Source organism: Erigeron canadensis, chromosome 7, assembly GCF_010389155.1.
Source record: "Erigeron canadensis isolate Cc75 chromosome 7, C_canadensis_v1, whole genome shotgun sequence".
In the NCBI taxonomy this organism is placed as follows: Eukaryota; Viridiplantae; Streptophyta; class Magnoliopsida; order Asterales; family Asteraceae; genus Erigeron; species Erigeron canadensis.
In genome coordinates, this window is record NC_057767.1 from 38,030,053 (window position 1) to 38,042,707 (window position 12,655).

The window sequence follows — 12,655 nt, forward strand, 5'->3', positions numbered from 1 at the left end:
ACCCAGTCACCCACCAATCCCATAGCTCGTGGTCCAGTTAATTTGTTTTAGTTAAATACACCTAAAAAAAGCAAAGTAAATATTTACTCCATCCGTCTTATTAAAAGTGTTACATTTTAAATATTTAAAGTCTTTGTTATTTAAATTTGACCTTAAATATATATTTTTTGTTATATAATTGTTAATGAAATTTATATCTAATGAAAATATATCTAAATTCAATCAATTCATATAACTTTCATCAACTATTATATAACAAAAACAAAAATAATTAAGATTGAAGTTGATAAATAAAGACTTTGAATATTCAAAACAAAACACTTTTAATGAGACGGGAGAGTATTTAAATTTTTGGATCTCAAAGTCCATATCCAATACGTTTTTATAGTTTCAATCTCCCCACTTTAAATTCATATTATATCTCTCTCTCTTTTTTTATATACTTTTATACTTACAAACCAAACCCCAATTGAGTTCTAGCCCAATCTTCTCTGAGAGTTTTTGGTGGTCATCTGGTCTTTTATTTCAGGTATACTATCATAATATATTACTTATTCAGATCGGTATGTATTCAGCCTGTTTGATTGGTCAAATTCTTGTTTGAATGATTATTAGTTTGGATTTAGTATGTTTATTTTATTATTACATAATTTGAAACTATTGTTTGGAGATGTGTGTTTTTGCTGGGCTTGAAAACCACCATACAATCAATTGATTTTAGGAAAAATTAGACTAATAAATAATAAAAGAATAAACCCATATATCTGGATTTTGAGCCTATATAATTTGTTGAAACTTGCAAGTGTTATGGTTTTGACTTTTATGTCTAACTTGTTAATCACTTATTTTTTTATCTCTCGTTCATAAATTATTTTATTCTTCTAATTCATTAAAAATCTTTTATCTCACAATCCGTACATCAATAAATTATAAAGGTTACGTGAGTGTTCTTAAAATTTCATGCTCTTTTATTAGAGAGTTCATTCGATATACTTTCGACGAATTTTTAAATTCGACGACGGAACCCGTACGACTAAGGCATTTGACTATCACACTCTATGACCTATCACCTCCTATAACCTATCACACTTTATGACCTATCCCCCACCATTTTACTAGACCGAAAATGTACTTGTGGATATATTTTGATTTTTTATTAGCCCTCCAATAATCTACCCCTACAAATATAGGAAGTGAGATGCTAAACATGGTAGAATATCCCAAGGTGAAAGACCTTACCAATTAGCCACCAAGCTCATTTTATACCCATCCATGAAGACTACAAGATGGAACAACATGCATGATTATATCTAAAAGATATTGTAGCCCAGCACAACGTTTCGGTATCGATCATATGAGACAGAGATAGCCGATTTACGTCACGATTTTAGAAATCTATGCAACAAGCTTTGGGAACGCAGATCGATATGAGCATAGCCTTTCATCCACAAACGATCATGTCTCGATCAATCGATCATGGTGAAACTATAAGGGTTATGAAACTAGTAAAAATTTCATGATATGTCAATCATTAAAGGCAAATAAAAGATAAGAAAGAGCTCTAAATGAAACATAATCTTGGGTGTAGGAAAAGAAAGAAGAAAAAAAAGAAGCAATTTAAACCATCCCAAATTCACAATGGCAACAAAACCCTTGAAAAAAAGAAAATTTCTAGAATGATTGTGCATCAAAATTTCTTGAAGGATTCGACATCGAGGGGTAAAACTACGCAAGGTGATGAGCACCGTAAGCTGCAATAATTGGAAAGTAACACGCCTTTGCGATTCCAGCAGTCCCATTGGCATTTTCACATTTCTTTGAACCCGGAAATATCCATTCTTTCCTATCTGGGTGCCATTGCTATCTTGACATAGCCAGAAAATCTATCACATTTTCAGTCCCAAAACCAGTGATTAGAACACAATGATCAACAGGTTCATTGGGGTCAACTTCTGAGGCCATGATTATATGTTGGGGATGAAAAAAAAACAAATTATTAGAATGATTTCTTTTAAGAAAGAAACATATTATTTGACATGTAACATCAAATTTTTACCCTCGCATCCCACATAACAAAACGAAGTGCCGAATGAGCAATCTCGCTAATCACAGGCTGAAAGGACACCTTTTTTATAAGTCGTGTGCTTCATCCCTCTTAACCACCCCAATTGAATCAATCCTGGCACATGAAGCTTTCTGCACGTTATAGTTGAATTGAATGTAGGTTCAGACCCTAAACAATAAAAACTCAAAACTCACAATATGAAAGAAAAGTTTGTTGTACATGCAAACAGAAAAAATACTGATAAAAGATGCTAACTTTATGATACATTAAACAATGAAAACATATGGGCTATATATAGCCTTACAAAACATCACAGGTAAACATATGCAAATAAAACTACCTAGGCCACTAAATAAAACTACCCATGTTTTACTCGTGATGTTTTGTAAGGCTATATATAGCCCATATGTTTTCATTGTTTAATGTATCAGAAAGTTAGCATCTTTTATCAGTGTATTTTTTGTTTACAAGTACAACAAACCTTTTCTTTCATATTGTGAGTTTTGAGTTTTTATTATTTGGGTCTCAACCTACATTCAATACAACTATGATGTGTAGAAAGCTCCATGTGCTAGGATTGATTCAATTGGGGTGGTTATGGGGGGATGAAACACGACTTCTAAAAGTGGTGTTCTTTCAGTCCGTGATTGGCGAAATTGCTCATCCGGCGCTTCGTTTCGTTATGTGGGAAGCGAGGGTAAAAAATTGATGTTACATGTCAAAAAAATTTGTTTCCTTCTTAAAAGAAATCTCACTAATAATTTGTTTTTTCCTTTCATCCCCAACATATAATCATGAACTCAATTATTAGCACCAATGAACCTGTGGATCATTGTGTTCTAATCATTGATTTTGGGACTGAAAATGGGATAGATTTCTGGCTATGTCAAGATAGCAATGGCACCTAAATAGGAGAGAATGGATATTTCCGGGTTCAAAGAAATGTTGAAAATGCCAATGGGACTGCTGGAATCGCAAAGGCGTGTTACTTTCCGACTATTGCAGGTTACGGTGCTCATTACCTTGCGTAGTTTTACCCCCCGATGTCGAATCCTTCAAGAAACTTTGATGCACAATCATTATAGAAGTTTTCTTTTCCGACTGTTGCTTCTTTTTTCCTTCTTCTTTCTTTTCCTACACCAAGGATTATGTTTAATGTTGAGCTAGAGCTCTTTCTTATCTTTTATTTGCCTTCAATGATTGATATGTCATGAAATTTTTACTAATTGCATAACCCTTATAGTTTCACAACGATCGATTGATCGAGACGTGATCGTCTTTTTTTGGATGATAGGCTATGCTCATATCTATCTGCGTACCCAAAGCTCGTTGCATAGATTTCAAATTTTTTTAACATAAATCGGATATCTCTATCGCATATGATCAATACTGAAACGCTTTGCTTGGCTACAATATCTTTTAGATATAATCGTGCATATTGTTCTATCTTGTTGTCTTCAAGGATGGGTATAAAATGAACTTGGTGGCCCATTGGTAAGGTCTTTCACCTTGGGATATTCTACCAAGGTTCGAATCTCACTTCCGATATTTGTAAGGGTAGATTATTGAAGGGCATAAAAAAATCAAGTTATATCCACAAGTACATTTTCCGTCTAGTAAATATTCTATAAACATGTTTGTCATCTTAATTTTAGTATCTATATCTCTCTATATAACTAAGAGATGATATTTTTTTTTCCTAAGTGGACATTGTAGTCGTGTTCAAGGTGTTCATACGGCCTAGAGACGATCTACTATCTCGCAGATAATCTGAAGGCGAGTGGTTCTACTCAACTTGTTTAGTAGTAGTGTATCTTATGATACATGATCGAGTCATTGTGTTAAGCTCTGGAGACATGCTTCATGATGTGCATCACGTATATATAATGTATAGGATAGGATTCTAATTCATTTTTTTTAAGAGTTAACGGCCAAAATCGTCATTGTAGTTTACCCTAATAATCAGGTTTCGTCCTTAATTATTTGAAATAACACTTACATTCCTTTTGGAGAGGATAAAGATCACATCCAGTACTTTATACAAACGTCTATTATTTTTCATCAGTTATCCCCTCGCGTGTTTTGCACGTGAGGGTACTATAATCATTTGCAAATCGAAAGAAGGAAACTCAACAATTTTCTCATGGTCAATCTAAGAAAACCCTATTTATATTATCATCATCACATTCTATTTTAGATCTGAGTCATTTTTTTTCTAGATCCAAATCCAATCTAACACAATAACTTGTTAAAAATATAATTCCCAGTTGCTAGCTAGTACATCTACTAAATAAAATTAATGTTCATTATACATCACACCCGTTTGTGAAAAATACAATTAATGAACCTTTGAAAAGGAATTAAACAACTATTGGAAGCATGTGTATTTCTTTCATGGCTGAGAATATACGACTTAAGCCAATGATCTTTTGCTAGTGGCTCTTTATTTGGTAAAGAAAACCATCGTCTCCGACATCATCTTCATCGGAAACGGCATCGGAGAAGACGACAGGTGACGGTGGCATAGATCTATAAACCATCTACTGATTGGTACGGTATACATCTAAAAAACAGAGAAACATGTTTGTAGGTGGTTGTAATAGTCGGATCTTGGTAATGGTGGTGGCCTTTGAAGCACCGGCGGCAGGCGGTTTTCTTCGAGTGTTTACTATCCCTTCAAGACTCCCAGCCACCACAACTATCGACCACCGCCACTATCGGCCATTACCACTACCCTTCAAACAACAATCCTGACCACCATTATTCTCACAATCTAATCAACACCACCTTTTTCACACTTATCTAATCAACACCACCATTATTCAAATGATACAAATGTTTCTTGATTTCCAAAAAACAAATGGAAAGTTATTTGGGAGTTGTTTTTCATATGATATTTGCCCATTCTAGTTCAAGCTAGTGCAATAGAGACATTTCCCACTTTATGCCACTTTTTTAATCCATTTCCCAAAGTATGCTTGTTTTTGTAACAATAGAAAAATTTATACCTCTTTTAAAGTCATGTTCCCATCTTATGCTTTTTCTCCTATATGATCAAACGTTCTTTAAAAAAATGTTAATTTTATCAAATTTCATTTACAGTTTTCTTTAACTAATTTTTTTATATATAATAGTTTAATATTTTCTTTTAGTAGTATTAATTACTTCTTTAGTTTTCTACTTACTACACATTACCACATTACATGAATACATTCATGTAAACATTAAAGGAAATTTTTAATTAAGACTACATCAATAATACTCACATTCATCATAATATAAAACATAGATAATTAAAAATACACTTAAAAAGAGATTACAAATCTATTATCTAGGTTGAGATTTTGGACAATTTCTTTTATTATGACCACTTAGACGACATATCCCACACTTACGTGGTTCATTAGGGTGACGTTGGTCCATCTCATTTTCTATTCGACTTTGTCGTCTTCTACCACGACTTGTAACAAGTTTTGAGTAATCTGCTTGAATCTTCCACCCAGGATCTGTCCAATAATCATTATGAAGAAGAGGAACAAAATCAGACTCATATTGGCACTTGAAGGTTGAAGTGCCATAAACCCCGTTCACAAGAGTAAGAGGATTGTCTCTTCTCTGTCGACAAATTGTGATTGCATGTGAGCAAGGAAATCTATGAGCTTGCCACTTACCACATGTGCACTTTTTGTCATGATAATAGACAATTTGCACATTTCCACCATGGCCATTGGTTTTTCTAGCTGTAACTATTCGATACACTCCCTTGGTATAGTCAAACTCTTCTATATGATGGCTTTGTGCAAGAGTGTCAACTTTCCTGTAAATTTTCCATATATTTGGTGGTAAAGAAGTTTTACAATTCAAACCAACCATAGTGTATCTTTTGAATAGTTGCACTGTCCTCTTAAATGTTAATCCAATACAAGCTCTAATAGGCAATTGCCTAGCACCTCGTAGCACATTATTGAAGCTCTCTGAAATATTTGTTGTTAATGAACCCCAACGAAGATTGTTATCGAATGCAAGACACCATTGGCTTTTGTCAATTTCTTCAAGATATTTCCAAGCACTGGGGTTAAGTGCTTCAATTTCTCTCTTATATCTGGAAAATTTACGCTCTTGAGTAGTGCTTCCAATTGCCCAACAGAGTCTTTTTAAAGTCAAGTTCTTGAATCTTGACATTAAATTACTCCAGACATGTCGTAAACAAAATCGATGATATGCAAATGGCTCTTTCCATTTTTCTAAATATTTCATTAAATGTATTATTCCCCGATGCCTATCGGAGATAACACATAATTGCTTATCTTGTACAACACACCTCAATTGCTCAAAAAACCAGCACCAACTATCAACGGTTTCCTCATCAACAATGGTAAAAGCAATCGGTAATATGCTGTTGTTAGCGTCCTTAGCTACAGCCACAAGCATATTTCCCTTGTATGATCCTTTTAAATGTGTACCATCAACACTAATAACAGGCCTACACATTTGAAAAGCATTTATTGCAGGACCAAATGCCCAAAATACATATTTGAATGTCATCACATTAGATGAACTATTTGGATGGTGCAACCATTTCAATATAGTATTTGGGTTGGTTGTTTGTAAGGCCATTATATAGGCAGGCAACTCTACAAAATTGCTCTCCAAAGTTCCATAGACACTCTTGCTCCATGACATCGTTGCATTTAGCTGCCCATGTATTATATCGACTTTCAACGACTTTAAATTCACGATTTTGAGAAACAGACCAATATGATATGGCTTTTTTGAGCTGCTTTTTACTTTCAAATCTCATTCCTAGCCGGATTTCATTTCTTGATTCATCCCATGAATCAATGTGAACGTTGTCGCAGAACCTTTGTGCATCATTTTCATTATCATCACCTACATCATTCATGAAGTGTATTACCCTTTCACTATATGGAGGAATGCTTACAATATTATGAGTTGCATTTTCACCTAAATCTTCATTTTCATCTTCATCGGATTCTTCTCCGACTTGACTTAAAGTATCGTTATCATCTTCCGTTGGCTGTGACTCTTCTGGTTCTGCAAATCCATTATCGACCTCATATGTATCCATAATGGGTGATGACTGCGTGCTTGGACTTGCCATGTAAACTCCATATTGAAAAGATGTACATGATGAAGATCCCATGCTTGACATAGGATTTGTGAAGTTGTTTAAAAGATCAAGAAAACTTGTATGAGCTTGTAGATTTAATTCTTTTTGAGAATGGTTTTCTATTTTTACAGGAACTAAAGAAAAATATAAGTGATGATAATGGAGATGGAGGAATGCATATTTGTAGTTAGATTTAATAAATGATGAATGTCACCATTCATGTAGCCTTCATTACTGATGGATGTTACCATAACATGTAGCCTTCATTACTACTTTCTTTAAGTTATACATATATTCATGTAATGTGTAGTAAATAGAAATATAAAGATGTAATTAATATTGTTAAAAAGAAATAGTATTAAATGTTATTTATAAAAGATAGTTAAAGAAGTATCTAAAATTGATAAGGTAAACTTTTTTAAAAAAAGTTTGATCAGGAAACATAAAATGGGAACAAAGTCTAAAAAGTGGTATAAATTTTTCTAGTGTTTTAAAAAGAGGCATAGTTTGGGAAGAAGATAAAAAAAGAAGCATAATCTGGGAATTGACTCAGTGCAATATCCTTGTCTTCTTTCAATATTTATAGATAATCAAATAAATTTTTTTTTTTGAATATAAGTCGGTAATTATATGTGTAAAACGATATAAGTAATCCCGACCACTCATTTTTCTTTGTTTCCTCAAATTTCAGCCATTCATTTTTCTCTCCGCTTTATAAATCATTTTATTACTTTAATTCATTCAAAATATTTTATCTCAAAAACCGTGCATCGATAAATTATATGGGTGTTCTTAAAATTTCATGCTCTTTCATTAGAGATGTCATTGGGTATATTTTCTACGAATTTCAAATCCGAGGGCGGAGTCCATAAGGCTAAAACATGTGGTTATGACACTCTATGACCTATTTCCTCCTATGACTGAAACGACACGACTCGAAAACACAAAAGTTTTTTTTTTTTTTTTATGTCCCCACTGCGCCGCAGTGAGGTCGAGTACTCCCACTGCGCCGCAGTGGAAATTCTCGGACCAAAACTGGAAGAACCTCCACTGCGCCGCAGTGGGCTAGGCCCGCTCCCACTGCGCCGCAGTGGGAAGAAAAGAAATTTGGGCAGTGGGATTCCACTGCGCCGCAGTGAGCTCGGCACGCTCCCACTGCGCCACAGTGGGAAGAAAAGAAATTTTGGCAGTGGGATTCCACTGCGCCGCAGTGGCCCACAACCCAACAACATCAAATTTTGCCCACATTAAGACTTAACCAAAACCTTTGAACCACAACCAAAATTATAAGGAAATTACGTTCCAGAATTGAAAGTAAGAGAGTTAACCCGAAAACATTCATATTTGTCAAATTAGTTTGATCCATGATCGACCACGCAACTATATGGGTCGATTACCCATTTGACATGCTACAACCAAACCAACTATCCTTATCAACTCCAAAAGACATGAACATGACCAGTTACAAAACATATCAAAATATGGCCAATAACAACCAAAATGTACCATGAGCCAATGTCAAGAGGGACAACTAGGTTTCTAACCGAATCATGCTATTCTTCCGAGAATAGCCAAGATACCTTCCAACTATCTACAGTCCCTAGCAACTTCGTTCTCTATTCTTCGAGACAAGCAAACCTAGTTCCTTCTTCCGGAACCACCTATAATTAAAAGGGTAAACATCTGAAAGGTAAGCGAATGCTTAGTGAATATGCTTGTATAATATCATATAAACGAAGGAGGGCAATGCTCAAGGGACTGTTGCATATGGACTATGACACCGTCGTGTCATATCCATAATACTCACCCTTGGGCTAGGCATTACATGGATCCATATAAGCAAATGATTACAATCACACAATTAAAACAATAACAGATGCTCCATATGAGCCTATGGCCACCAATTAGGCCTGTAATCAAACTCAACCATAAACATGGGACTTAACGCCAAATCAATTACCACCATGGACTCACTCAACATGAATGGTAATTGACCCGACGAATATACAATTTATGCAAGTATACTCACCTCCTTCGCGACACAACAAATAATCAAGATAACCGCAAATGCACAAAACCAAGCTTTCAACCTATCAACATATCATAATGCACATATAAGACATCATTCACATTTCCTAGCTATTTCACTATAGCTAAACCAACCTTTCACTAGCATTCCTAACCTTAACCCTTCCCATTAAGTCATTGAGTTGCTTACTTAACAAAACCTCATATTAACCCAAGGATTCATCATCATCATCAACATCATCATATAGCTAGTAAAGTCACCATTTCCTTATTTGGAGTTTTACTACTAACATTCTCATTATTAAAGATTTCAACATGCAACTCAATGACACAATCATAATATACAAGAATTTTGGGGAAAAACTCATATAGACACTCATTACTAGCAAAATCCCCAATTTCACCTTACAAGAACCCTAATTCAAAGAAAGGAAAAGAAATTAGGTTAAGAATTCTATACCTCAATGATGGAAGATAAAAGATTAGAGTTTTCAAATCACAAACTCTTCCCTTTTTCTTTAAATAATTCGGCCACCACCACTACTCCAACTCAAACCCTAACTTTTCAATTTCTTGATCATATGAGGTTATTGTTATGATGATTCTTGGATAAATTAGTAGTATTGCATGAAGGATTTAGTTGAGGTTTTCTTTGAATTAAGAAGAAATATGGAGATGAAGAAGAAAGGATGAGTTAGTGGAAATATGAATGACCCACAACAATGTGGCTGGCACTCCATATGGATGCCACGACCCATTTAGGATTTCTGATGATAAAACACCCGTTATCCGTTAACGTTCCAACTAAATTAACCCCATAATCAAAAATAAAATATTAGGAACTTATTTTAATGTCAAACTACAAAAAGGGTTATTTTATTACCTTAAAATTATTGGGGTGTTACAATGACTTTTCACACTATATGATCTATCGCCCCCACCATCTCACCGCCAATTTGAGGATGAATCTTTCGATCTTGATTTCTACACTTGCTTCATAATTTCATTGGCACTATTCTGCAAATATAGAACACGTTATATAAAGAGTGTATCTTTCATGACTTAAACCACGTAAAATCATTATGACACATAGTTGGAAAAACAGAACTTTAAAAGAGTATACCTTTTTGTTGTATCTAAAATAAATTTGGGAAGAAAAGGCAGGGGCATACTGAAAGAAGGAGCTTTGACCAACAGGAACAACTTGGAAGGTACTGCGAAGCTTCAATATTAGCTTTTGAGTATTGAACTCTCCCGTGTTTCTAAAAAATTATTCGACACATATCTGCATAAGAATCGGATATGGCACCTTTGGATACTAGTGTTCTGATGAACTGTTATTCAAGTGAAATCATTGGTGGAAAAAGATGGGCCAAATTTGACTTGCTTACCTATAGATAGTTTGACTTAAATGATGTTTTCTCTAATCGATCAAACGGGTTAAGCTAGAACATTTAACTAAATCCCTTCTCCTGCTCTTATTTTAGTAAACTCACAGATATCGGAGACGGCATTCTGTCCATGTGAAAAGCAGAGGTCGTACAAAAGTCTGAGCCTAACTGGACTAGCTCCAAGAACCAAAATGACAGCCTCAACACATGGGCATTCACTGAAGACCAGTTGAAGCGGTAAGAACGAATGTAACCCCTATCGAAGATCCATCATTCCTTTTTTGCAAAATAATGATCAAACATGTTTGATGATGTAGCCAATTAATACATTCATGCATGATTCAATAGTAAACCACTTGAAAGGTGTTCACAAGATATGATTAATCACATTAATGCAGCGTATAACTTCAGTTGAAAACTACCAGCTTTTACCCTAACCCGCTGTCCTGTTACCCAGCCTACCGACCCATCATTTTGCTACTATTAGCTGTCATTCCAAACACAGGAGTGACAAAGTAACCGAGAGTCATTCGGCCAGTAAACCAAGGTTCATTCATAGTTCATACAACAAGAGAGTATGTAACTAACTATCTATAGTGAGAATGTTTTTATCTTCCTCATTTTCAGTACCTTAAACTTTGTATTCTTCATTTCAAGTCCTTAAACTTGAAAATACTTTTCAAATATGTACCTGAATTAAACCAAACCAACATTACAATTAGTAATAATAGCTTCTTATCTTAATAAAATAATATTTGGTACAAGATTTTGATACACACTTGTTTGTAATTGTAACATCCCTTCTCTGTTCTTTTTCACTTTTGGTTCGTACAACTGTTTTATTCGTTTGCGAGCACACCAATTTCAACAATTGATGAGTCTGGACCTTCATGACCATTATTGGTTACATCCTCTTTATCTTGTTGCTGGAATAAATGTAACAAGTAACAACTAACCAAAATAAAAAAAATTTGTGAAGATCTCAGCCCTTTTGGTAAACAAAGTTCTTAAAACTTTCGGAGATATACTTTCCTTTAATAAAATGAATATCAATCACTATATTATGTTTTCTTCTTTCATTTACACTTTGAACAGAACCATTTTCTTTCATGGTTGAATTTATTATCATTTTATTGTACGAGAACGGTATCCGCACGTTGCGGAGGTGACGGAGATGATGGCAGGGATTATAGAAGAAAACATAATATAGTGATTGACAACTATTTTGCATGTCTTGTGTGTTGTAAATTAGTTCATAACTATTTTTTTCAGCTTATTACATCACTAAATTATTTGCACATCAAGGTTGTGTTTTTTTTTACTTAATATATTAAGAACTTGATGTATTCAGTCAAATTTAATTTTCTTTCTTCACTTAAAACAAAAATAACCGTCAATTATCTTTTTTTTACTTGATACATACAGACATTATTTATACATTCAATATTTAATTACTAAAAAAAACCCCTAAAACGGGTAAACATGTCATTTTTTCGCTATTTATATTACCTAGGACTGCAATTTTTTTTTTCCGACTAAAATGTATGCGGCTTAAATTTGGATATGCAATTTTCGTTTCCAAATCTTTCAATGACCACAACCAAGATTATATCTAACGAGGTTTAAATCTAAAACGTATCATAAAAATCTCATTATGTTAACCACTACGGGTTACACACTACTTACATTCTGACATGTAAGTTGTATATATATGTTTGTGTTCCAACGATCATTCTGTATCAATGATTTAGAATTTTAGATGAAGATCAAAACGTTAAAGACGAAGTTGTATGTGTACGTCATTCAGACATCATTAGGATGTCAGCCAACTACTCCCATTAAAAGATATAGTGGACGCTCAAATCATCTTCCACTCACATCTTTACAAAGATATAAATAATATGACTAATGGTTTAAGTAACTAAAAGTAATTGCGCTTATAATTTTACTCTGCATGCATATATAATGTGCGCCACATATTAATAGGGAAAGATTTATTATTCAACTTTGATTAAAGTATGTGATATTGTAATTATATTT

The 12,655-nt window shown here is 34.1% G+C and overlaps 1 protein-coding gene and 1 long non-coding RNA gene across 2 annotated transcripts; both read right to left on the minus strand.

Moving 5' to 3' along the window:
* Positions 1-5,392: 5,392 nt before the first annotated feature.
* LOC122609490 lies at positions 5,393-6,610 on the minus strand. The gene has a single exon (XM_043782533.1). It carries the CDS (start codon positions 6,608-6,610, stop codon positions 5,393-5,395), a length of 1,218 nt encoding a protein of 405 aa, XP_043638468.1.
* A 1,870-nt stretch (positions 6,611-8,480) lies between these two features.
* Positions 8,481-10,165, minus strand: LOC122608587. The gene is made up of 2 exons (XR_006325265.1): positions 10,108-10,165; positions 8,481-8,857 (listed from the first exon to the last, which is right to left on the minus strand). It is a non-coding gene; the product is annotated as an uncharacterized LOC122608587 (long non-coding RNA).
* Positions 10,166-12,655: the final 2,490 nt, after the last annotated feature.

Excerpts from the sequence above, each read along its gene's own strand:
- LOC122609490 (XM_043782533.1), bottom strand. The coding sequence starts at position 6,610 with ATGACATTCAAATATGTATTTTGGGCATTTGGTCCTGCAATAAATGCT.